The sequence below is a fragment of the Mustelus asterias genome, chromosome 12, assembly GCF_964213995.1.
Source record: "Mustelus asterias chromosome 12, sMusAst1.hap1.1, whole genome shotgun sequence".
NCBI lineage: Eukaryota > Metazoa > Chordata > Chondrichthyes > Carcharhiniformes > Triakidae > Mustelus > Mustelus asterias.
This window is the reverse complement of record NC_135812.1, coordinates 90,247,674-90,275,287: the sequence shown is the minus strand read 5'-3', so window position 1 is coordinate 90,275,287 and position 27,614 is coordinate 90,247,674. Positions and strand designations below refer to the sequence as shown.

Here is a 27,614-nt window from a genome sequence, read left to right as displayed (position 1 = left end):
TCTGCACTGTAACAATTCTATGATTCTGTTTGGGTGAAGCTTGGTTAAGACTGTGCGGTTTACTGACATCTTGCATTGGTAAATGTTTCACAATTGGACCACCCTGCAGGTTAGAGCATTGACTTGCAGGGTAATACGGTGTCCAGTATGATGAATCTCAGTCCCATTAACAGACCTGTCTGTTAAGGCCATACCAATGTTCTAGTTTGGCAGCATCACTAGTGCACAGATGTACTCTTGACTCCAGTATCAGATTACAAGCCTTCCTCGGTTAATGTCAAGTGTGCCATCTTGAAGCCACTTAACACCAAAGAAATCTCATTTTGGTATTTTTTATTTTGTTTAATATGGGCACACCATACTGATCGACCTTGATTATATTCTGAAAAAACATTCCAATTTTATTTTGTGCCTTTGCCCGTCTCTAATTCCTATACATTTTCAGGACTAGAAACAACTGTTGAAATCTGTCTTATTCATTTTACTTTCTCTTAATCAAAATTCTTATCACATGTTAAATCTAATTACGTTACGATAACTGGTGACAAATTCTCTAAGTTTTTCACCACCTCAGTTCACTGGTAAATATTAGGTTAAGTATAGCTGCTTCCCGTTTAACATGCTCCATTAAAAAGGAATTTGCATTAGCTAAATTCGCATAATTTTACCATTTGAAACATCTCCTTAAGGCTTGGGATCTGATTTTCTTTTTTAAAAAAAGCTTTAATGAGGTTCCCTGGTTCCACCAGGATTTGTTAATGAAAAGTTTTCACTGATGGTCTATTTGGTAGATGTTGGACCCTTGAGGTTATATAAATATTTGTTGTTAAGCATTTAATTTTTAAAAATTCATTCAAGAGATGTGGGCTTTGCTGGCCAGGCCAGCATTTATTGCCCATCCCTAATAATTGGATCATACAAAATTCCTTTATTTCAACAGGGGCATTACTTCATTTAAAATAAGCGGTTTAATACGTTAGTTGTAGCCACTTGAGTGGGAGTTTCCAGCCTTGACACCAACGGGCATCATCATGAGTGAGATGGGGAAATTTGGAGAGTTATTAAAAGTCAACAGCTCCCCAAATTTTCTCATCTTACCCACGATGATGCTGGCTGGGGCTGGAAAGCCCAGGCCTATGTGTCTGTACAGGGGTCAGTTAGCTCAGTCGCCTAGATGGCTAAAGTGTGATATCAGTAGTGCATCTTCAATCCCCATAATGGCTGTAGTATTTCACGGGGGCCCTGCCACCCTACCTTAGCCTGAGCTTCCAGAGTGGTTCCCCTCAAGCTGTGAGTTGCCAATGACAGTTTCTCTTTCTAATGGAGAGCGATGCTCATGGTCCTTTGGGCCTATGAGCAGATGACGATGAGCCTGTGCACTAATGCTTGTATCATTTCAAGGTCTTGGTTTATTCCACTAAATATTCCACATGGGTCGTCGTACTCTTGACTAGCAGTTCTGATATCAATGTGCATCACTAGTTCGCATAGACTCATGTAGTGATGGAGATGATCAGAAATATTACCATTTTGATGCTATTGCCATCTTTTTGTTGTTCCAATGAATAGGGATGAAAGTATATGCAGTGTCCATTAAGCTTCATGTGTTGCTCTTACTCTGTTAATCACTATCATCCCTGCTATTAAAAAACATGTAATGATTTACTCAATCCAGCTGTAATCAGCTGTATGTTCATAGATATCCGACTCTAATTATAGAGTCCAAAATGTGGCGAATGGTCCACTGTGCAATGGGTGAATTGCCTATTACATATGCTGATGGTGTACCGACTGCCTTGTATACTAAACAGAGAACACTTTCCTGTTGAAATCAGAACCCCTTATTTTGTAGTTCTATGGAATATTGCCTCATGAAAAGTGGTTCCTTGATGGTATTGCTCATTCAAGTTGCATCACATTTAGCAATCTCTGGAATCTCCTGACTTCATGGCTGGCTGGGGTTGCAGGCCCAGACCCATCATGTCGCCAACTGAGTAATTTTCACAGCCACACGACGTCTGGTGGTAGATTTGGACTTGGCATTGCGTGCTTGTTGAACTGAGCAGGCTTTTTTGTGCTTTGTGTTTTTTTTTTAAGGTGTGCCACGTAGGCAGGAGAGACACAAAGGTCCTAATGAACACCCTGGACACGTGGCAAGCACTGAAGGACGCTCGCCCTCTCCGCTAGCAGTAAAGCGAGAACCACCAGCACAGATTCAGCCGCGATCATTTATAGCAGGTCTGCTAGTATTACTACCAGTTCATGCTCAGCTTCCATTCCCTGTTTGACAGCAAGATCCTACTCATCAACCGGAGCACCTCTCTCCTCAAGTACTGTTGGGTGAGAGTGAGCTAGGTGTTACTTCAACTTGTTTGGGCCTCATGCTGTTTTCCTTTCAATGTTTGTACAGATTGCAATTACAAACGTATTGGCTTAGAGCATTATCCTATGTGCTGCCACATAATTAAGATATGTGGCGGTTTGATCTCTGGCAGCACCTTTTAAGTTTCTGATTCCTGAAGTGGAAGTTAATATTGCCGCAGCCTTTCAGGAACCTTTCTCATTCCTGATTCCACTCAAAGTATATTTGAGTGCAAATATAGAGAATGTGGTTCTGGAGGTGAATGAGGAGCAGACTTTGGAGAGTGGAGATAAAAGCATCTCCGAGAAGCAATAGGGGCAATAATCAGAGCCACTGAATGGATAAAGCAAATTCCATCTTTAATACATAGAATTCGGGGATTTTAACGACTTCTGCAGTTCCATTCTGTCCATTTCTTCCCTATAAAAATGGCAAATCAGTTGCCTTGGCAATGATCTAATAGTCAACTTTCTTCTCAATACCAATAGGAGTGATGCTGGTGATAATGCTTGCCTTAGAATTGCTACATTGCAAAGTCAAGCCCTTGTATTTTCATCAATGGACATTCCTTTTTTTAAAGATGTGTAGATGCCGGTGTTGGACTGGGGTGGGCAGAGTAAGAAGTTTCACAACACGAGGTTAAAGTCCAACAGGTTTATTTGGTAGCACGAGCTTTCGGAGTGCTGCTCCTTCACCATTCACCTGACGAAGGAGCAGCGCTCCAAAAGCTCATGCTACCAAATAAATCTGTTGGACTTTAACCTTTTTTTCAAGTTACTCTGGTCAGAAAATATATAATGGGGTAGATGGAGCAGCAGAGTGGATGTCAGTGTATGCTCAGTCTTTAGGAGAATGGGGCAGGATTAGAGAGCTTGACAATGTTGCAAACGGATGTTGCACCATTTGCAATGTGTGACATGACTATTCTTTGCCTATATATGGTGTCAGCTTAATCAATGCTACTTCCCAGGTCTTTGACACTGTCTAAGTTATGGCGGAAGCATCATATTTTATAATATGGAGAAGAATATATTTAAAGGAAGGTGGTGGTACAGTAGTATTGTCACTGGAGTAGTTTTCTAGAGGCCTGGGGTGATATTCTGGAGACCCAGATTCGAATCCCACCACAGCAGATGGTGAAATTTGAATTCAATCAATATCTGGAATTTAAAAGGTTGATCGTGGCCATGAAACCATTTTCAATCGTTGTAAAAACCCATCTGGTTCATAATGCTCTTGAGGGAAGAAAATCTGTCATCTTTATCTGGTCTGGCCTACATGTGACTCTAGACCCATGGCAATGTGGCTGACTCTAAACAAGGGCAATTAGGAATGGGCAATAAATGCTCACATCCCATGACAGAAAAAACACATTATTAGTCCACCGCTCATGTGATCGGGAGTTGACATACATTCAACAACAAAACATACAGTATGTGAATTGTGTCAGAGACTCTGTGTGATTGTCACCAACTAAATTTCTCCAGTAACATACACAATCCACCATTTTTGAAACTCCAAGTATTAAGCATGAACTCAATGTGGACAGAACTGCTGAAACAATTTGCTCGATTGGAACAAGTTCCAGTAACTGAGTGGATTTGCAGGGAATTTCCTAGTTGGGATCATGATATCCTGGAGTAGATATTGGACCCCCATTGTGCTCATTTTGGGCTGGGCTGTTTCTCAGGTGTTCCTGGCAGCTGTCTAAAACAGGCACCTTTGACATAGGTAAATGAGGTGGATTGGGCCCATAACAGGAAATGATCTGGCATCAGACCTGTGCCACTCAGGATTCTTCTGTGGACGCTATGGTCTTGGCATCTGTTTCTAAAGTTTATTTATTAGTGTCACAAGTAGGCTTATATTAACACTGCAATGAAGTTACTGTGAAAATCCCCTAGTCACCACACTCCGGCGCCTATTCAGGTACATGAGGAAGAATTTAGCATGGCCAATACACCTAACCATCATGTCTTTTGGACTGAGAGAGGAAACTGGAGCACCTATGGAAACTCACGCAGACACGGGGAGAACGTGCAGACTCCGCCCAGACAGTGACCCAAGCCGGAAATTGAGCCCAGGATCCTTGCGCTGTGAGGCAGCAGTGCTAACCACTGTGCCACTGTGCCACCCAGGAACATCTGCCAACAAAGACGAGGTTTTGTTTAGATTTGGAGGAACCAATGTGTTTCCCCAGTATTCATATTTGCCATCCCCCCCCGCCCCCCGCTCTGCTTGATGCCATCCTGTCCCTCTGTCCCTGTTCAGGAACCTATCCTCGGACAGTCTGACATTTATTCAGGCAACATGTGGAACCTGTATGTAGAAGCATGGCCTGGTTTACTGGAGGCCTTGCGCCTTTTGATTGCGGTGTGTCCTTGCAATCATGTGGTTATGTGTCCAAAAATAACCGCAACCAATTTCCTGCACATCTCTGCTAAAGGTCAGCCTGTTCACAAACAAGATCGAAGTTAGATTCAGAAGATTCTGTCCCTGATACGAACCACCCAAACTATCAGCAAATGTAATTGCAGTTAACACGACTGAGGCTTAACTGGCAAAGAGAAATGGTTTAAAACTCATTGTTTGAACATGAAGCTACAATATAGTACTAGTTGAAAATGTTACAACATCAAAATGACTTAGTGAGTTAAAAATGATGTACTAGTGACATCCAGAATAATGAATAAGACAGATGGATTCAAAAGGCTAGGATTTATTCAAATGCTAAGCCACATGAATGTAGCTCAAGCAATTAGAAATGTTAGCAAGATCAAGAGTTTTTAACTCCCCCTTCAACATCTGTAAGGCTCACTACATTTTTAGACGTTCAACATTGCAATTAGTAGCGTCCAGTGTTATGACAGTGCCACTGTGGAGATTGTTTTAAGAAGCATGTTAATGATGGTTAGAAGTAGCGATGACATGATTTCCAAGAAAGCGAATGACTTTTGGAGTGAGGAACACTTCAAATTAAAACCGGAAGGAGATTCACGTTCGGCTCAATCAGACGCGTTCCTGAAGATGTAAATTTGGGACCATTTCAGCTTCCCGAAAAATGATCCAGTGAAAGTAAAGGCCATGTATGTCATCACTAGATATAGCTGATTGCACTGTTCACAGCCCAGAGTGGACAAGAGGGGAAGGAGCTTGGAGGATGGTTATGACAAAATTGATGACACAGTGTGCATCATATGGGAGCTACAGTGCAGAGTCCTATAGACTATCTGAGGAATTCTTTATTTGAAATGTTAAAGTACTGTTCATAATTAGTGGAAACAGCTTCAAAAATTGTTTCTGTCTCTAAGGCGAGGTATGTCTTTCGTAAGTAAATACCTATTTGAGTCACGAGTGAGCCATATGGTCTCCTTGTGTTCAATTATTATAGCATCATACAATCCCTACAGTGCAGAAGGTGGCCATTCAACCCATCGAGTCTGCACCAACCACAATCTCACCAGGTCCTATCCCCGTAACCACATGTATTTACCCTGCTAATCCTCCTGATACGACTGATCAATTTAGCATGGCCAAGCAACCTAATCTGCACATCTTTGGAGTGTTGGAGGAAACCGGAGCACCCGGAGGCAATCCACACAGACACTGGGAGAATGTGCAAACTCCACACAGACAGTCACCTGAGGCCAGAATTGAACCCTGGTCCCTCCAGGTAGCATGGTGACATAGTGGTTAGCACTACTGCCTCACAGCACCAGCGATCCAGGTTTGATTCCTGGCTTGGATCACTGTCTGTGCAGAGTCTGCACGTTTTCCCCATGTCTGGGTTTCCTCTGGGTGCTCCAGTTTCCTCCCATAGTCCAAAAAACGTACTGGTTAGGTGCATTGGCCATGCTGAATTCTCCCTCTGTGTACCCGAACAGGTGCCGGAGTGTGGCAACTAGGGGATTTTCACAGTAACTTCATTGCAATGTTAATGTAAGCCTACTTGTGACACTAATAAATAAACTTCTAAACTCGTGCTGTGAGATAGCAGTGCTAACCACTGTGCCACCGCGCTGTCCATTACCAAAATATCTTTCTCATTCCTCCCTTTTCTTACGTTCTCACATTCGTATGGATGGAAAATATTGTCCTTAAATAATAGTTTCTGAACATCAGTGCGTGGAAGATTGTGTTCAAAGCACTCACCAGTTTCTGAGATGTGCTGCTGGGCTTTTAGACTTCCTGTTGGGAATTCAGTGTCAGAAAATTACCCCAAAATTAATGCACAAAAATCATCTTAATTTCAAAAAAATAAATTTCAGTGTTTTTATTATTTTCCACTACTTTGTTTTATTTTATAATAAGGTCTGAGTTGTTTTATTGCAGACTACCTGCGATTTAACCGAAGGACTTATTCTTTTAAAAGCGTAGGAATGTTAATTGTCGATGTGGGGATGGTTGTTATAAGGAGCTGAGATATGTTACAGCATCATCTCTGAAATTGGTAGGAAATGATGTGGAGGTGGCGGTGTTGGACTGGGGTAAACACAGTAAGAAGTCTAACAACACCAGGTTAAAGTCCAACAGGTTTATTTGGTAGCAAATGCCACTAGCTTTCGGAGCGAGCTGCTCCTTCATCAGGTGGAGTGGGAGATGTGATATCTCCCACTCCACCCGATGAAGGAGCAGCAAGCTCCGAAAGCTTGTGACATTTGCTACCAAATAAACCTGTTGGACTTTAACCTGGTGTTGTTCGACTTCTTACTGTAATTGGTAGGAAAAGCAGGTCTTCTTGTAATACACTGCTTGTTTTGCAGATAGCAGGACCATCCTTTGGAGGAAGTAACAGCTACTATTAGAGTCATAGAGGTTTACAGCATGGAAACAGGCCCTTCGGCCCAACTTGTCCATGCCGCCCTTTTTTTTTTACCCCTAAGCTAATCCCAATTGCCCGCATTTGGCCCATATCCCTCTATACCCATCTTACCCACGTAACCGTCTAAATGCTCTTCAAAGACAAAATTGTACCCGCCTCTACTACTACCTCAGGCAGCATGTTCCAGACACTCACCACCCTCTGTGTGAAAAAATTGCCCCTCTGGACACTTTTGTATCTCTCTCCCCTCTCACCTTAAATCTATGCCCTCTAGTTTTAGACTCCCCTACCTTTGAGAAAAGATATTGACTATCTAGCTGATCTATGCCTCTCATTATTTTATAGACCTCTATTACCTTTATTATTGCCACATTTGATTTCTATAGACTGGTGGGCTGGGGAGCGGGGGTAAGGGCACAGGTGTAACATAGATGTAGGTGAGATTGTAAGTGTGAACAGTAATTTTACTATTTTCTTTTCCCATCAACCAAAGGAAATTCAAAAGCAGCTGGATGCAAAACGCGAATAGTTTCGGTGGAGGTACCTCGGTACAAAGTGGACCCCACTTCAGTAGGCTTCTTCCTGTGGCCTTCATGTGTTGAAATACAGCGCTGCTCTGGCTGTTGTAACACCAGAACCTATAAGTGCATTCCTTCTCTTGCAAATTACAAACCCTTTCAGGTATGTCATAAGTTGTTGTTTCACATATTCTGTAATGGGGACATTTTAAGCGTGTTTAGGCTGGTTAGTGCGCTGCATTTTAATTCTGATGACAGCATCACCTCTACAGCTCTATGGAAGGTCAGTGGCTGTCTCCTGTTACAGTGGTTAGCACTGCTGCCTCACAGCACCGGGGACCCGGGTTCAATTTCCAGCTTGGGTCACTGTCTGTGTGGAGTTTGCACATTCTCCCCGTGTCTGCGTGGGTTTCCTCCGGGTGCTGCGGTTTCCTCCCACAGTCTGAAAGACGTGCTGGTTAGGTGCATTGGCCATGCTAAATTCTCCCTCAGTGTACCCAAACAGGCGCCGGAATGTGGCGACTAGGGGATTTTCACAGTAACTTCATTGCAGTGTTAATGTAAGCCTACTTGTAACACTAATAAATAAACTTAGAAAAAAAACTTTAAGTGAAATTGTAGAAAATGACAAAAAAAGGTGCATCCTTTAAAACGGAAATCAGATGTTTTTACCCGGTCTGGCCTCTATGTAACTCCAGATACATGGCAAGGTGGTCAACTGTTAACTGCTCTCTGAAATGACCTAGCAAACCACTCAGGTGGTACTGAAGAAGGTGGCTCACCAACACCTTCTTAAGAGTAATTGGGGATGGGTACGAAATACTGACTTTATCAGCAATGTCCACATTCTGTGAATGATTTTTTTGTTAAAACTGTCTTGCTTCTATTATAAATAAAATGTGATTTGAGAGGGAAAACTTGCATTTATATAGTACATTGCCTTAACTTCAGGATATCGCAAGGTGATTCACAACCAGTTTTTTAAATGTGCAGTCACTGTTTTTCTGTAGGCAAACTTAGCAGAGATACCAAAATATCACAGACAATAAATCGGGCCATTGACCAGTTAACCTCTTTTGATGGTGTTTTTTGGGAGTTCAGTTCTCAGCAATTCTTCAAATTGTGCCATGAGATAAGTTACACCTACTTTCACTTGAATGATGGCACCCATGACAATGGGACACTCCACTGAAGTGTCACTGCATTAAGCCCTGGAGTAGGACTTGAAACCGTAGCCTTCTGATTTGAAGGAGAGAGCAGTACTGACTGATGCCACCACTTTGATTAAATGCACCGTGGGCGATGGTTAATGGTGCAGTAGGTTACAGCATTGCCGAAAGTCGTATGGAGCTTGGAAGTGAATGTAACACCTCCAGGTCTGTTGAAAGTTGTTTTGATGAATGTCCAAATTCAATGCAAAACAAGTTTGGACAGCCTCAAGTGAGAATTTAATGCATTGAGGTTAAAGCAAAAAAAAACTAGAAGAAACTGGCAGTTGTTCACAGAGAAGCCACAAGAGTATATAAAATTGAAATCTCAGCATTGTGAAACAGGGGCTCCTTTGCAAGTTGTGGCCAACTGCCACAGTGTGGACTAATTCAACATCTTAGTGGCTGGGACATCAATGGTGTCTAAAAGAGAAGAACGGGTCCAAAAAAAAATCAAATCACAACCTGAATTATAGAATGTGAAGAATTCAGCAGAATAACTGATCACACTTGTTTCTTTCAGAACATAAATATGTATTTGGGTAGTTGAGTCAGTGAGCTGAGTCAAGATCTGGGGCAAAAAACATGAAAGGAACTGTTGATAACTGTACTTGTACACAACACCTACTCAGTATTGACCAAGCTGCACCAACTTGGCGCTTTGTGAAAAATTCCTTCTATAATGAACACGCTTATGTTGGATGTGCGTAAAGGGGGATTTCATTTCCAGAATTTAGACCGTATTAACTGACTGACTTTTTTTTAAATAAAAGGTTTTTATATTTTTGCTGGAATCAGATTACCTTTAGCACTTAGAATTAATAAATAATAAAGCGCACTGTTATTTAAAGAAGCTACAGGCTGGGCAATGCAAACCTATGCAAGTTGCCCACGGTGAAATAAATATGAGGGGTGGGATTCTCCCCCCAAAAATTCTAAGCGCCGAACTTGCGTTAAAACAGTTTTTTTCAGCAGGATTTTCAAAATGAATATCCCGCACTCTGTATATCACAGAGAGCCCGTGTGTGCATCATTTTAAAATCTGTGGGCGGGGCCTATTCCTGCTGGAGAGGCCAGCACAGTAAGAAGTCTCACAACACCAGGTTAAAGTCCAACAGGTTTATTTGGTAGCAAATACCATAAGCTTTCGGAGCACTGCTCCTTCGTCAGATGGAGTGGAAATGTGCTCTCAAACAGTGCACAGACACAGAAATCAAGTTACAGAATACTAATTAGAATGCGAATCTCTACAGCCAGCCAGGTCTTAAAGGTACAGACAATGTGGCTGGAGGGAGCATTCAACACAGGTTAAAGAGATGTGTATTGTCTCCAGACAGAACAGCTAGTGAGATTCTGCAAGACCAGGGGGAAAGCTGTGGGGGTTACTGATAATGTGACATAAATCCAACATCCCGGTTTAGGCCGTCCTCATGTGTGCGGAACTTGGCTATCAGTCTCTGCGGCAGCATAGTGCTGATTGGGCCACTGCGCATGTGCCGATCTTTCAGAGCAGAGATCGCCGCATGCACAGTAGCCCCGCACTGCCGGCCTCACGATTGCTGGCCAGCCCTGCAATCCCGTATCGCTGGCCGTGCAATCTTGCCACCACCCGATTGCTAGCCTCGTGGATGTGTGCAGGACTGCCCCCCCCACCCCGCCCACCTCCCCCACCCTCCAATCTGCACTGACAACTCAGACACACCGTCTCCACAGTCCTGCCCCCTGCTCCCCAGCGGGCCAATTTCCCACCTCCCACCCCGACGGCCAGCCTCGATCAATGGCCTCCCTCCCTCCCTCTGTTGCTGCTCCAGAGCGCAGAGTGACAGCAGGATTTCCCCTCCCCAGAGGCCCTGCCCTTTATTAGGCCTGCCTCCTGATGCCCGATGAGCAGTTCAATTTCTACTTCTGTTCAACGCGTACGGTGGTAGCCCCCATGATAGCCCAGACTTTGTTTAAAGCCATCTCCGCTCTCAGCTAATTTCATTTGTTAGTTCTTTCCTTTGCTCAAATCTCACTTGCCCGGGCAACTTAGTCGAAAACACAGTCTCTTTCTGAATCTAAGATGGTCCCTACAGCAAATTGCTGCATCAGAGAGTGATACAGCAGAAAACAGGCCATTGGGCCTACCATGCCTGTGCCAGCTCTGTGAGACAGCTATCCAATTAGTCCCCACGCCTCTGCTCTTTCCCAAAGCTCTACCAATTTAACCACTTCAAGTATTTATCCAATTACTTTTTGAAAGTTATTATTGAATCTGTTTCCATGCTTGTAAGGTCGCAACAACTCATCCCTTCCGCAGGAACATAAGAAATAGGAGCTGGAGTAAATCATTCAGCCGCATTGGACTGCTCTACAATCCAATATGATCCTGGCTGATCTTACATCAAGCCTCCATTTCCCTACCTGCTCACCTTGATTCTCTGAGAGGTGAAAAATCCATTGATTTCTTTCTTAAATGTACTCAGCAGTGGAGCATCCCCAAATCTCTGGGGTATACAATTCCAAAGATTCACAATCCAGCAGTGAAGAAATTCCTTAGACAATGAGGCCAGAACTGTACACGGGGTGGTCTCACCAAAGCCCTTTGTAGCAAGACTGTCTTATTCTTGAACTTCAATCTCCTTGTAATAAAAGCCAGCCTGCCATTTGCCTTCGTATCCCCACAGCGCAGAAGAGGCCATTCAGCCCGAGTCTGTACTGACTCTCTGACAGAGTATCTTACCCAGGTCCTCTTCCCCCCTCTGCCCTCTCCCTGTAACCCGACACATTTACCATGACCGATCCACCTAACCTGCACATCTCTGGACTGTGGCAGGAAACTGGAGCGGAAACTCATGCAGACACGGGAAAATTCCACACCGACAGGGACCCAAAGCTGAAATTGAACCTGTGTCCCAGGCGCAGTGAGGCAGCAGTACTAACCACTGTTCCTATTTACTTGCTAAACTTGCACGCTAAACTTTGTGTTCCTTGTATGAGTGCACCCAAGTCTCTCCGAACATCAACATTTAAAAGTTTCACACCTTTTAAAAAGTATTCTGTTTCTCTTTTCTTACCACCCACCAATGTGGAATCTTATTGAATGCCTTTTGGAAATCCAAATTTATTGCATCTACTAGTTGACCTTTATCTACCCTACCACACAGGGATGCTCTATATAAAGGCCCCTATCGCGAGACAGCATTACAGGTTAAACTGCATTATTTCATAGCAGGTGCCTAGCACTCAGGGTTGATTCATCTAGTGCCAGGGCTAATATTGTGTGCATATCCCTACACTTCCACTCCACATGCTCCAAAATAACAGAATACAATGCAGTGCCTCAAATCCAGCAGTCTCAGAACTGAGGACTTGTGCTGGATTTCAGATATTGCTGGCTTTTGGGTCAGGAGTTTCAGGTAGTGGGTCAAGCCGCATCAGGAGGGGTCAAAGATCGCTCAGAGCACAGGCTGGAGTGGCATGTGAAATGGCAAAGCCAGTAACTAGTCTGGAGCGACACCAAGTCAATACCATGCCGAGCCAAATCCAGTTGCCCTGCTCCCAGTTCCTGCCCTGCATCTAGTTCCCACTCTCAACAAATCCCTGTCCATGGGTGGTATCCATGGGCAGCACGGTAGCACAGTGGTTAGCGCCAGGGTCCCGGGTTCGATTCCCGGCTTGGGTCACTGTCTGTGTGGAGTTTGCACATTCTCCCCATGTCTGCGTGGGTTTCCTTCAGGTGCTCTGGTTTCCTCCCACAGTCTGAAAGACATGCTGGTTAGGTGCATTGACCTACATAGAACATAGAAAAACTACAGCACAAACAGGCCCTTCGGCCCACGAGTTGCGCCGGTCATGTCCCGACCTACCTAGGCCTATATATAGGCTTACCTATAACCCTCAATCCTATTAAGTTCCATGTACTCATCCAGAAGTCTCTTAAAAGACCCCATCGAGTTTGTCTCCACCACCATTGATGACAGCCGATTCCACTCACCCACCACCCTCTGAGTGAAAAACTTACCCCAGACATCTCCTCTGTACCTACTCCCCAGAACCTTAAACCTGTGTCCTCTCGTAGCAGCCATTTCAGCCCTGGGAAAAAGCCTCTGAGAATCCACTCGATCTATACCTCTCAACATCTTGTACACCTCTATCAGGTCACCTCTCATCCTTCGTCTCTCCAAGGAGATCCCATGGATCCCTGAATGGAGATCCCTGAACAGGCGCCGGGCTGTGGCGACTCGGGGAATTTCACAGGAACTTCATTACAGCGTTAATGTAAGCCTTACTTGTGACTAATAAATAAATAAAGTTTAAATAAACTGTCATCACCCTGTTTTGCAATTCACCCAGCTTGGTGCTCGAGCTGAACAAAGGAGACGAGACTTGTGTCTGTTCAAACCAGCTCACACATACTGTGCATACTGTTCATCATATTATTTTCCTTGATCAATTGTAAGATAATTAACCGATGTACAAGAGGGGATATGAAGAATTTTGTTTGAATGCAGTGTGTTGTGTGGATCCAGTGGGCACTACCTGAAAGGGTGGTCAAAGCAAAAGTGTATGGAATTGAAGATGTACATTTCTTCAAAGGTTTGTTTCAATATAAAAATATTTATTTTACAGCATGACGTGATGCTTTGTGTTTCTTTATGCAAACTCTTCAATGGATGAAGCCATTGGGACGGAGTGATATTGTTATCTCTTTTTGATTTGCACAGATAGCGAAGCTGACTTACCGATATGGTAGGAAAGAGCTCACCTTACACACTGTATCAATCAGAGAGCATCTAAGCTGTAACTGTACAGAGCTAGCACGACATCATCCAAGGTAAGAGCATCTTTAAGAGATGAAGCAGTGGACCCTATGGATTCATAAGGCACTGTATTTTTGTGTGTGCGTGTGGTGTGTGCGCGTGTGTGTATTACTATTACAATACAGAAAACACGATGACCAATCTGCACACAAAATCTCCCACAAACAGCAATGAAAGAAATTACTAGATCATTTATTTTTAATGATGTTGGTTGGGGGATAAATATTGACCAGGATACTGTGAGAATTCACCTACGCTGCTTCAAATAGCACCATGGGACATTTTACGCCCACCCATGTGGGCAGACATGCCTTAGTTTAATATCTCACCTGAAAGATGGCACCTATAACAGTGCAGCACTCCCTCTGTGGTGCACTGATGTGCCATTGTAGACCATGTGCTCAAGTCTCTGGAGTGGGGCTTGAACGCACAATCTTCTGAGTTTGGGAGGAAACTTCAACACCTGAACCAAGCCGGACACCTCAAGTTATTTGCTCTGAATAAATAAAGTTGATGGAGACATGTAGAATTTGTTACTGTTTACAAGATTTATCTTTGAAACTATGTTTTTGTGGTTTTCCACGTATGTGAGTTGTGAAGAAATACTTTGTGAAATATTTATGAGATAGATGTTGATATGAACTGAGAACAGCTGGGATACATCCAATTAAAATATTTAAATGAGACAATATTTAAACTTTTAGCCAACCCTGTTGTCTATGGCCGCAAAATGGCCAAAGTGCATTGCTAAACCGCTGAAGGAGATATTAGACCAGAGGATCAAAAGTTTGGTGAAGGAAGTAGATTTTAAGGAGCTTCTTATAGGAGGATAGACGGACGGACAGTGATATTTAGAGAGGGGATTTCAGGGCACCTGGTCTTGGCAGCTGAAGGCATGGCTGCCGATGATTGGATGCTCAGGACGTCAGAATGGGTGGGGTGCAGTTATTTTGGAGGGGTGCAGGGCCACAGGAGGGAGAACAGAGGGAGAGTTGAAACCAAGTTGGGATTTGAAAACAAAGATGAGGATTTCAAAATTGAAGCATTGCTTCACTAGGAGTCAATGTGGGTCAGTGAATACAGGGGAGATGGGGTGTGATGCAAGTTAGGACACAGTTTTGAATGACTACAAGTGTATGGAAGACAAAGCTAATGAGGCCAGTGGAGCACATTGCATTGTTAAATTTAAAGCAAACAGGGCATGGATGAGGGTTTCAGCTCCCATCGTGAATCAGGATGTTTCAATTCAAAGTTCTAAAGTAAAAGTGTAATTCGCCCAAAACGGTGTGTGGAATCACATGTAAAAAGAAAATGTGTATAAGGAGATGCCCATCTTCTCTCTACTTGGTAATTGTTTCTCCATTTGTTTAGACCCCAGCAGGGCGGCACGGTGGCAGAGTGGTTAGCACTGCTGCCTCACAGAGCCAGGGACCCGGGTTCCATTCCCAGCTTGGGTGACTGTGTGGAGTTTGCACATTCTCCCCGTGTCTGTGTTTCTTCCGGGTGCTCCGGTTTCCTCCCACAGTCCAATGATGTGCGGGGTAGGTTGATTGGTCATGCTAAATTACCCCTTAGCGTCAGGGGGTTAGTAGTGTAAATAAGTGGGGTTATGAGGATAGGCCTGGGTGATCAGTGATTGTGATCAGTGCAGACTCGATGGGCCAAATGGCCTCTTTCTGTGCTGTAGGGATTCTATGACGATTCTATGAATTTCCATTGCCTTTTCCTGATCTCGGTGGTTGTCTGGGTGCTCAATTGACTCTCCATCTTGTTTCCCCTCCTTTTACTGTTAACAGGCTTCCTCTGACATCAGATGCTCCCTGCATTATCCTGCTTGAGTTTAGGAACTCTGTGTGTCCAATCAGGAAGACAAAAATGTTGTTTTGTCCAGAACGCTATTACTGGCTTCCTGGCAGATGTGGCTAATTTGGTCTTGTTTACCAGCAGTGCGATTGTATTATCTTTGGCAGCTCGCAGAGAAAGTTGCAGAAGCAGGGATATAAAAAAAGAAGCTGCAAAATTCATTTGTGATTTGAATCATCTGTTTCAGATGCATGAATCAAAATATTAAAAGATGCAATTGGATCCCATCCAGTCATGTCGAGTTTACAGTCCACTATTTGAGTTTAGGGACTGGGTGTACATTTGCCGGTGGAGATGCGAATGGGGATGTGAAATGTTGGACATGTTTTTTTTTGTGGAAACTATTTTCCTTTACCTGCCCGACCCTCAGCATTTTCATGCGGCCGTTTCACCGGTCAGGTGTACTTTGGGTGTTAACTGCACCTCTCCTGAGGTCAGTTGTGAGAACCATAGGAAAATTGTATTTCCTCCCGCATGCTGTTTTAATGTGCTGGTCCGGGTACTTCAAGCCCCCCCACAAAAAATGCACCTCCTTGCGGAGTTCATTCACACTGAGGAAAGCCTGCTGAGGAATCAGCAATAATCTGACAGGTAAGTATAAATTGTTTTCACACTTTTTCAAATGCCTCTCTTAGATGCTGTGTTATAATGTAGATGTGCTTTTAAAGCAATGATTCTTCACAGTGCTCTGTCCAGAAAAGATGAGTCAACTATTACATCCACCCATTGTATAAATATTGACATGCAAGTGCCCACGATGCATTCGAAATGTAGAGAAATGTGTTGGTAAATGTGTTGTCATGTTTGGCACTTGAATGTATTTAGACAGACAGATCTGCAGGGGAAAATAAATAGTCTCCAGCTTATGTTTAAAAACAAACCCAAGGACACGACCCTCTATGTTGATAGATGGACAATCTGCTTTAAAATGGGAAAGGCATCATCTGTCCTTTCAACTGCATGCTTTGGAGTTGGAAGTTAACGTTTTAATAGCTGTGGCCATTATGAATGCTTGACTGAGTTCTAAATGCTCAAGGTCTGTTGACACAACTGCTCAGGGAAATGACTTGATTGTTTTATAGGGTTGTGATAACATACTCTGCCTTTGGTGTGATTTCAGTGTTCATAGCAATTTGTTTGCATAACTTAATGGGCTTTTAAAGAATTAACTTTTTCAAATGGAGGACAGTTTTTTTCAGTATCAGTGGTGGTGTATTTGTATGAAAGTTTTATTAGATTGTCACAGGTTTAAAATTTTTCAACTACAGTTAAAATAATTCCCATTGCTTTGCTTGGCTTCTGATGACTGGACATAGTGGATTTGGGTGAGTGGCTATGGAGGATACATATGGCCTGGAGAGGCATGGGAATCTGAGAGGGCATAAGGTATCTGAGGAGGCATGGAGGAGCATGGGCAATCTGAGGAGGCAAAGAAGGGGTATTGAATGGCATGTGGACATGGGTGGGTGCTGAGCGGTGATATTTAGGGGCCTATAAATTAAAACGAGAGAAGGACAGTTGTTTCCAAGATATGAAGTGGTCCTTCTCAGTCCACTTCTGCACTCAGACTCCTCCTGTACAGCATAGCAGCTCACAAAATACATTACAAACATGGACCCTGTGTGAGGAAAACAGAAATTACACTTGGGTTGGGTGTGTCATAGAGAGTTAGAATCATAGAGTTTTACAGAACAAAAAGAGGCCCTTCAGCCTTTTGAGTCTGCATCAACCACCAATTACCTATCCAATTGAGTTTAATCCCGACAAATGTGAAGTGATGCATTTTGGAGGATCAAATGTTGGTGTGAATTATACTGTATGTGGAAGAACCCTTAGGAACATTAACATATCGAGGGACCTGGGCATGCAGGTCCACAGTTCCCTAAAACTGGCAACAAAGGTGGCCAAGGTGATTAAGAAGGCACATGGCATGCTTGCCTTCATCAGCCAGGGTATTGAGTGCAAGAGTTGGCAAATCATGTTGCAGCTATATAAAACCTTGTTTAGGTCACATTTGGAATATTGCGTGCAGTTCTGATCGCCACACTACCGGAAGGACGTGGAAGATTTGGAGAGAGTGCAAAGAAGGTTCACCAGGATGTTGCCTGGTCTTGAGGATGTTATCCTATAAGGAGAGGTTGAATAAACTAGGATTGTTTTCACTGGAAAGACGGAGGCTGAGGAGAGACCTCATAGAGGTCTACAAAATTATGAGAGACATAGACAGGGTGGATAGTCAGAGGCTTTTTCCCAGGGTGGAAGTGTCAATTACAAGGGGGCACAGCTTCAAGATACATCACCTCGCATTTGACCAACTGTCATCAATTTAAGGCCTCGTTGTTTAGTGTAAGCTTGCTGTACCCAACCACAATTTTATCTTCCATTCACCAAATTATGCCTTCACTTCCGAGCCACTGAAGTATTATTAAATTGCTGTATCTGTTCTCTTGTTTCTCTGAAACGAGCCTTATCAATTAAATAATTCCTGGTCCTCAAGTTCCTGGATCCGAGGTCATGTCAAACTTGACAGTTCTGTGGTTGTAGATGCTGTTTCCTGCATTTTGTCTGTGCTCTTTACCGTCACCCAGTCAAGACATGCACTTTCTCTTCTGGTTTCTCTATGACTTTACATGAAGCAGTCAGCCATTGCATTTACAAAGACCCACTCCTGACCAGGGTGGCTATTTCCAATTAATACTTCATCAAAGTCACTCACTAAAATAACTCTCCTTCTTGCTGGTATCCATCCTCCTTGTTCTGACCAGTGGTCGAGGATAGTGCTATTGTCCATTTCACATTAAAGAGCAGTTCAGTTGTAACAGTCCATCTCCCACAGGCCCAGCATCATTAACCTCCCAGCTGACCGGGACATGTAAGGTTACACCATCTCCCCTCTCGCCTGCTCTAATTCTGCTGAGAATCGTTGCATAATTTACCTGTTGCTATTTACTGGGAGCAGTCATGCTTCCATAATTTCACACCAGCCTCCAGTTCCTGACTCTTCCTGTGCTTATAATTTATGCCGACAGATCTCATCGTAGATTTGCCTCGCAGTTGTGGCCCCAAATGTGGAATTTTATGGCTGTTCCCGTCGGCGGAATTTTCCAGTCCCGCCGGAATCGATGGAGTTTTGAACGGATTTCCTAGCCCTGTCTCTGCTGTGACGGGGCCAAAGAATTCTGCCCCACATGTCTGCCTGAACCTGGTGTCTGCTTCCTGCTGCTTACCTCTAATGTCATTTGTTTGGGGTATTCAATTTTCTTTCCTTACCCCCTGCATTCCACGTCCGTCCCCAACATCCACACTACCAAGAATAATTCTCCATGTCCATTTCCTGTATCTTTATTCGTAATTTTATTATCCTTTAGTCTTAGCTGTGGCTCACGTGGCAGTATTCTCACCTCTGGGTCACCTCTGGGTGACTGTGGCTCCAAGTCCCATTTCCAGGACATGGGGACATAATTCAAAGCTGACAGTCCCATTGCAGTTGAGGGAATGCTGCACTGTCAGAGATGCTGCCTAAAGGGTGAGGCATTAAAACGAGGCCCCGTCTGCCATTTCGGGTGAATGTAAAAGATCCCGTGGCACTATTCCGAAGAGGACTAAGGGAGTTATCCCTGGTGTCTTGGCCAATATTTTGTCACCCAATAAATCCAGGTACTACAAAACAGTTTACAATTGGTCATTGTCGCTTTGCTGTTTGTGGGAGTTGCGCATTTCCAAATTAAAAACATGAATGCACATTCATTGGCTCTAAAGTACTTTGGGAGGTCCTGCATGTAGTCATCAAAGGCACAATATCATAGAATCATAGCATCCCTACGGTGCAGGAGGAGGCCATTTGGCCCATTGAGTCTACACCGACAACAATCCCATCCAGGCCCCATCCCCATAACACCACGTATTTGCCCTGCTAATCCCCTTGACACGAAGAAGGAATTTAGCATGGCCAATCAACCTAGCCCGCACTGTGGGAGGAAACCGGAGCACCCGGAGGAAACCCACGCAGACACGTGACTCCACACAGGCGGTCACCCGAGGCTGGAATTGAACCCTGGGTCCCTGACGTTGAGAGGCAGCAGTGCTAACCACTGTGCCACCCGTAATATATAAATGATTTTTTAAATATAATGAATTGAACTTAGTTGTCTATGCAAGTGCTTTGATCATTGTGTGATTTATAATCCCATGTTATTTGGAAGAGCCATGTTTAATGTGGTTAATGTAGAAAAAATGCATGGTTATCGTAACAGATCCCTCAGCACTCAGACTGTGAAAGGTAACAGCACTCCATCTACTGGAAAGAGTAGAAACAGCCACTCAGTCTGTATCCCTTCTTATTAAGAAGTTTAACAACACCAGGTTAAAGTCCAACAGGTTTATTTGGTAGCAAAAGCCACGAGCTTTCGGAACAGGCTGTCCCTTCGTCAGGTGGGTGGGAGTTCTGATTACAAACAAGGCACAAAGACACAAACTCAATTTACATGAATAGTGATTGGAATGCGAGCCTTTACAGCTAATCAAGTCTTAAAGGTACAGACAATGTGAGTGGAGGGAGCATTAAGCACAGGTTAAAGAGATGTGTATTGTCTCCAGACAGGACAGCTAGTGAGATTTTGCACATCCAGGCAGGTTGTGGGGGTTACAGATAGTGTGACATGAACCCAATATCCCGGTTGAGGCCGTCCTCATGTGTGTGGAACCTGGCTATCAGTATTCATGTAAATTGAGTTTGTGTCGTTGTGCCTTGTTTGTAATCAGAACTCCCACCCACCTGACGAAGGGACAGTCTGTTCCAAAAGCTTGTGGCTTTTGCTACCAAATAAACCTGTTGGACTTTAACCTGGTGTGGTGAGACTTCTTCCTGTGTTTACCCCAGTCCAACGCCGGCATCTCCACATCATCCCTTCTTAATCAACAGACTTTTGTGTACTTTGCGTGCGTACTCCTTAAATATTTGGATTGAAACTACTGTTTCAAATCTACGAGACTTGTAAAAGAAAAAGGGGAAGTGGAAGCCTGACTGGAGATTGAGGGTGTTGGAAGTACCATTAAGTTGATCTTTCTCTACACCCTAGCTATGACTGTAACACATTCTGCACCCTCTCTGTTCCTTCTCTATGAACGGTATGCTTTGTCTGTATAGCACGCAAGAAACAATATTTTTCACGACATACTAGTACATGTGACAATAATCAAATCAAAATTAATTCTCCAAACAGGATTGGGGAGCAGGTCTATCTGAAACAGTTACCCTCTCCTTTGATCAACTGTTTGGACAGTTTAGACAGTCAGAGATTATAATGCAGACTGTGGGTCGTGAGGGTCTGGATGAAAAATGATCGCTGTTTCATTTCTGCTTTGTAAATATTATCACAGACGTGTATTTGATTATTTAAAGAGCAGAGATAGGGTTTCCACAAGAGGTTAGTTGTCCTATTGCAGCACATTGGAAACTTAGCTCAAGGTGAATTGGGAAGGTTTCCTTATTGGGAAACCAGGCCTTTTATTCCAAGTTACATTGCTTGAATTTTTGGTGTAAGTAACAGTTGCTGGATAATAATTTTGAAATCCTGTTAAGTTGGAACATATCGATATTTGTTTTTTTTCCATTATTTTTGTAACAAGTCCTCGGAGGCAGAAGTCCCTTCACCAAAATCCCTTTATTTACAAATCTGACGACAGCATACAGAGTGTTTTCAGTGAACAGTCTACACAAGGAGTCCCAGAGGAACTGACACTCCTGGTTAAATACAAAGCAAGAGGCTCCCTGATTGGCCCATCAATTTGGCCCTTAATCAGGGAGTTCATATTCTGACAGGTTCACCTCAGTCGCCTACAACTTTCCAATCAATCCCACATTTCCTGTCACTGGAAAAGATCTAATAAAATAGTCACGTTGTTTGCTTCCCTGTTCATCGGGCTGAAGGAACACTTTTTCACATTGAGCATCCCTGTCAGCATCCGTCCCTCTCCAACTTAAAAAAAAAACACAGAATCATTGAAGAAGAAAGATTCCTGTATCGGAAATCAACCGGTGAGAACAGCGGCTACTGTGTCTGTGTGAGCTGTGTCATCGCTCACACCAACTAAACCTCCAGCCTTTGGAAATGAGAATGCTGACAAGCTAAGTTTTGTGCTTAAAACATGTGAGCATCAGGACTGCTTGGGACTGAATGAACCCACTGAGTGAATAAATGGTTGTTATAGTCAACAGAGAGAAGAGACTTCAATAATATCTTAGACGATGTTTTCCAGAAGTGAAAGGCCACAATTTAGATTCATTTTATCACTGAATCTCTGACTACTTAGTGAAACACAATCTAACAGTGAAACCACAGTGAGTGGTTTGGACTCGGTGCCAGTTACGTTATAAAATATCTCACCATCTCATTTCTTTTCCAGATTCCCCGCGAAATATTATCGACAATCATCTGACAACTGAGGTGTAATCTCACAGCCAGCATTCAACACCAAAAGGACAGAGCTGAAAAACAACGAACATATTGCATGCATTACGGAGGCCGTCTTCTCTCTCTCTCTCTCTCTTTCTCTCTCTACTCTCTCCTTGGACTGTGCCGACATCCTTCCCCTTAGATGGTCTAAAGAAGACAATCAGGAGCTGAGGCTACAGGGATGTTTTGTGTGATGGGTTCTCCAACATTAGGGTCTCTGCCCGATCCACTTGCGATGTGCAATAATTGAGAAGAGCTTCCTCATCTTCATTACAATTCTTCTCCATGTTACACAACCAGCCACTTGCAGCGGTTTCCAGTATTAAGCGGACCGAATCTCAATCTGGGAACTCTGAATCAAGGACACATTGTGTTTAATTTCTCAACTTTCATTTTGCTGGTAAGGGGCTTATGGTACAAACTGAAGATTTATAACAAAAATTTGTAACTGTTAAATAATAAAACCAAAAAAAACATTAATTTTAGTCTGGTCTTCATTTTGACAAGCCAAGTGACACATCCCCGGGATCAGGATATTGAATTTGATGATCAAAATGGATGGTGGAGCGGGACTGAAGGGCCAAATCCTGCTTCTATTTTCTAGGTTTCTATGTTTCTATTCTAAAATGAATACATGGAGGTGAGTGACGATCGGGATTCCGTGAGGTTCATTGACAAACTAATCCTCTAATTCCTAAAGGTAATCTTACAGTGACTCTAAATTCTGAATTATTCAGAGTTTCTGGACAAATGTGAGGTAATGCATTTTGGAAGGTCTAATAAAGATAGGAAATATACAGTAAATGGCAGAACCCTTAAGAGTATTGATAGGCAAAGGGATCTGGGTATACAGGTACACAGGTCACTGAAAGTGGCAGTGTAGGTGGAGAAGGTAGTCAAGAAGGCATACGACATGCTTGCCTTCATTGGCCGGGGCATTGAGTTTAAAAATTGGCAAGTCATGTTACAGCTTTATAGAACCTTAATTAGGCCGCACTTGGAATATAGTGTTCAATTCTGGTCGCCACACTACCAGAAGGATGTGGAGGCTTTGGAGAGGGTACAGAAAAGATTTACCAGGATTTTGCCTGGTATGGAGGGCATTAGCTATAAGGAGAGATTGGAGAAACTTGGTTTGTTCTCACTGGAACGACAGAGGTTGAGGGGGTGACCTGATAGAAGTCTACAAGATTATGAGGGGAATGGACAGAGTGGATAGTCAGAAGCTTTTTCCCAGGGTGGAAGAGTCAATTACTAGGGGGCACAGGTTTAAGGTGCGAGGGGCAAGGTTTAAGGAGATGTACGAGGCAAGTTTTTTACACAGAGGGTGGTGGAACCCGTTGCCGGGGGAGGTAGTGGAAGCAGATACGATAGTGAGTTTTAAGGGGCGTCTTGACAAATACATGAATAGGATGGGAATAGAGGGATATGGTCCCCGGAAGAGTAGGGGGTTTTAATTCAGTCGGGCAGCATGGTCGGTGCAGGCTTGGAGGGCCGAAGGGCCTGTTCTTGTGCTGTAATTTTCTTTGTTCTTCGTTCTATTCAAGTAACTCGGGCAACTTCTCAAATCAGAATAGGATGATTTGAAATTATTATTTCCCCAGAAAATGTTCTGAGGATCAATTGAAAATTGTTTTCCACTCTTTTGGTAAAATCTATAATTTCTCACACACATTAGAACAAACAGTGGTTGGTGCGGGAGAGGCGGGGTGCAGGGAAACAGAAGTTGCCATTGGGAAGTGATTGTCTCGAGTTATTGAGTGTGTGTAAATCCTTTTATTACCACCTCATTTCTCTTTTCTCAGTAACACGTTTTGGGTGGACCCCACCTCCAAGCTCCTTTTTCTCTCCAAAGTCAAAAGCATGTCTTCACCCAAGTTATTGCCTATCTTTCCTGGAACTCCATGTTTGAATCGCTCTAATGTAATTTAATGTAATGTAATCGCTCTTTGTAATTTTTCTTTGTTCTGATCCGGTTTCCACCACAGTATCACAGCAGCTCTTATCAAATTTACAAAATGCATCCCATGTGACTGACAAAGTTAAACTCTCTGTGCCTTTGTTGTCACCTGCCTGCAGCCTCTGATGTGGGTGACCGCACCATCCTCCTCCAACGCCTCTCCACCATCATCCTGCATTTGGATACCTTTGAACAAGGTGGGACTGCATTCACCTGGTTTAAAGCTGCAATGTCCTAACTATGATGGGGGCTGTGGGATTTAAACAAAAATAAAAATATGTGGTTTGCTGATATAGATTGGCTTTGTTGGATGAACCAAGCTCTGGAGCAAATTGAAGGTTTTACTTCCTATTGTACTGAGAAAAGCTGGTACCAGCAACCTTTTTGCTATTTTATTCACTTGTACCAATTACTGAAAATGCTCTGCATAGGAACTCCGTGATTCATTTTCTCAATTGAATGGATCCTAATTGACCCACCATTTCTCTTGCAGGCATTAACGACTTGAGACTGCTCAGCATATTGCTTTTTCACTGTCTTCTGGGTACTCCCCTTTTTACCCTGGAGACCGTTGACTTGATGTATTTTTTATTTCAAATGACCCAGCGTATAGTAGAGCATCTCTTCTAATATTCAAATATGCCACATACTGCCTGAAATCTCACGTTTTCTGATTGGAAATACCCCGTCTTTTAAAACCACACAGAGAGCTTTTTTCTTCAATCTTTAATCCTGTTGTTGATATTCCCAAACCTTCTAATATTCAAAGTGTGAGGACCCATGGTGTTTTTTTCTTTAACTTAAAGATCTTTTCTTGATGTGCTTGATGAAACAATATCCTGCCTCTTCGGCAATTTTCTTTTTGCCCTAACTATATTAGGGGTTGTGTGTTTTTAGCAAAAAGAAAAAGATTTGTTTTGCACACATTGATTCAAAATAAAACATGACACGTTTATTGAAAGAGATGTTCTCTGCACAGAACTGAAACTAAATAACAGCTTGTGAAACACCCTAATAACATCAACATCAAATCATGTGACCAGCTCTCGAAGCAATCATGCAATTACTTAAATATATAACACGTTCTTATTTATCTCTTTGGAGCCAAAGAATCATCCTTAGTGGCTCCTCTTCTTGTACTTGCATCATTTTCTTGAGCAGACACTAACCATTTATCCTGGCCCTCTATTTCTCATGTACTTGCTGTCCCTTGGTGACATCCACTGTGACAAGCGCTTGTAAATATACTGTATAACAAAGTAGACTGCATTTGGATACCTTTGAACAAGTATACTGTTTGAAATGATACTTGAAACTTGTACATCTGATGTGCTAAGTGTAATGTTAAATTTAAACTGTGCAACAGTTAAACAAGAGGACAAGGATGGCAGTGTGGCACAGTGGTTAGCACTGCTGCCCCACAGCGCCAGTAACCCAGGTTCGATTCCTGGCTTGGGTCACTGTCTGTGCGGAATCTGCGTGTTCTCCCTGTGTCTGCATGGGTTTCCTCGGCGTGCTCCGGTTTCCTCCCATAGTCCAAAAGACGTGCTGGTTAGATGCATTGGCCATGCTAAATTCTCCCTCAGTGTACCTGAACAGGTGCTGGAGTGTGGCGCCTAGGGGATTTTCACAGTAACTTCATTGCAGTGTTAATGTAAGCCTACTTGTGACACTAATAAATAAACTTTTAAAAAATCACACAGTGTACAGGTGTGCTGACAACGCCCTGCTCAACTTCACTATCACCTGTCGTGACAATGTTTCCAAATTACCAGGATGCTTGTCCAGCATCCAATACTGGATGAGCAGAAATGTTCTCCAATTAGCCATTCTCTTTGGTTCCCCCTTCCAAACTCTTTTCCTTCTTCCCCAATTCCATTCCATTCCCTGGGAACTGTCTCAGGTTGAAACAGACAGTTCATAGAATCCCCACAGTGCAGAAGGAGGCCATTCAGCCCATCGAGTTTGCACCGACCACAATCCCATCCAGCTCCTTTCCCCATAGCCCCACGTATTTACCCTACTAATCCCCCTGACACTAAGGCTCAATTTACCATGGCCAATCCACCTAACCCGCACATTTTTGGACTGTGGGAGGGAACTGGAGCACCCGGAGGAAACCCACACAGACACGAGGAGAACGCACAAACTCTGCACAGACAGTGACCCAAGACAGGAATCAAACCTGTGTCCCTAGCGCTGTAAGGCAGCAGTGCTAACCACTGTGCCGCCCAGTTCAAAACCTTGTTGTCATAATTGACCCCCAGATGGACTTATGATCACATGTCCTCAGCATTGCCAAGTTCCAGCTCTGTAGAATTTCATGACTCTGTAGAATTTCATGACCCTGCCTCAGCATATCTGCTGCTTAAATCCTCATCCATGTCTTTGTTACCTCCAGATTTGATAATTCCATCAGGCTCCTGGCCTGTCTCTACTCTCAGTAAATTTGCAATCATCCAAAATTCTGCTACTTGTGTTCCAGCTTTCACTAAGTCCCATTCACCCTTTGCCACAGAGCTTAAGCAATGTCTCAATTTTAAAAAAATTCATCTTTGTTTTCAAATCTCTCCATTGCCTCAACCCCTCCCCGGCCTCCTCCAGCCCCACAACCCTCCAATATCTCTGATCCTCCAATTCTGTCCCTGTCAGCTTCCCTAATTTTAACTGCTGCCGCTCCCTCAGCTGACAAGGTCTTAAACTCAGAAATCCCTCCCTGAGTCTCTCTCTCTCTATCTCTCATTGTGCCTTTAAAGAGCTCCTTAAAACCTAACTCATTACCAGTTTTAATGTTTCCACATGTGTCTCCATGTCAAATTTTATAATGGTCTTGTCGAGTACTTGAGGGCATTTTATTATGATAAAAGTGCTATATAAGGAAAAATTGTTGCCGGGTCCTTGAACAGCATCCTCTGATTTCATTAGGATTTTCCCTCCTGATCTGTGCATAGTAATAAGTTTAATAGCTTTCAAAAGAAAATTAGATAAATACTCAGAAAATAAAATCACAGGGTGACAGGGAAGGCCAGGAGTCGACCTTATTGAGTTGTCCTTTGAAAGAGCCTGCACAGAACCAGTGGATCAATGCTCCCTGTAGAATGTAGCGGGTTCCTTAAATCACTGACATCAAGGACATACAACAAATTGTGTGACCTACAATGAAACAACCTGGCAATACATGACTATTCACATATATTTATATTAAAGCATGCATTAGGCGGTAACAACTAGTGCGTAGCCCACTGGAAAAAGAGTTGGACTTCAAAAATCAGTTAAAAGCTAAATGGAAATAAAGCCCTGAAGTCTTGTGTTCAGTCTGCTCAGGTACCCTGTCTGTGTGATTACACTGGTAGGTGGAGTTGTAGTGTTTCTGTGATCAGTGTCCTCACTGATAGCAACACGGGACATTTCATCTATGTGTTCGTCAGGTGCAGATTCATTGCTTGGCCTCTGTAGGTATCTGCATGTTCGCTGGTGCAGGGGGCTGGTGCTATAGGCTGGATGACTGACGTGGTGTGTTATCTGTTGGTACTGGTTCTGCTACTTGCAGAAGGTGATAGTGATTGTGCGCATAATAGGAACCATCTGAGGCTATCACGTAACTGACCAGTTGTGGGTCATGAC

The 27,614-nt window shown here is 43.3% G+C and overlaps 1 protein-coding gene across 4 annotated transcripts in view; it reads left to right on the top strand.

Annotated features, from left to right (window-relative positions):
- The window catches only part of LOC144501688 (platelet-derived growth factor subunit A-like), a 75,566-nt gene extending 53,083 nt beyond the window's left edge, over nucleotides 1–22,483 (top strand). For 3 of the 4 annotated variants that reach the window (XM_078225620.1, XM_078225619.1, XM_078225621.1), the window contains 4 exons: nucleotides 2,098–2,238; nucleotides 7,678–7,865; nucleotides 13,617–13,726; nucleotides 21,981–22,483. In XM_078225620.1, the coding sequence (XP_078081746.1) occupies nucleotides 2,098–2,238; nucleotides 7,678–7,865; nucleotides 13,617–13,726; nucleotides 21,981–22,020 (479 nt within the window). In that variant the 3' untranslated portion in view covers nucleotides 22,021–22,483. The remainder of the gene's footprint in view (nucleotides 1–2,097; nucleotides 2,239–7,677; nucleotides 7,866–13,616; nucleotides 13,727–21,980) is intronic. The other variant, XM_078225622.1, reaches the window with a different exon arrangement.
- Nucleotides 22,484–27,614: the final 5,131 nt, after the last annotated feature.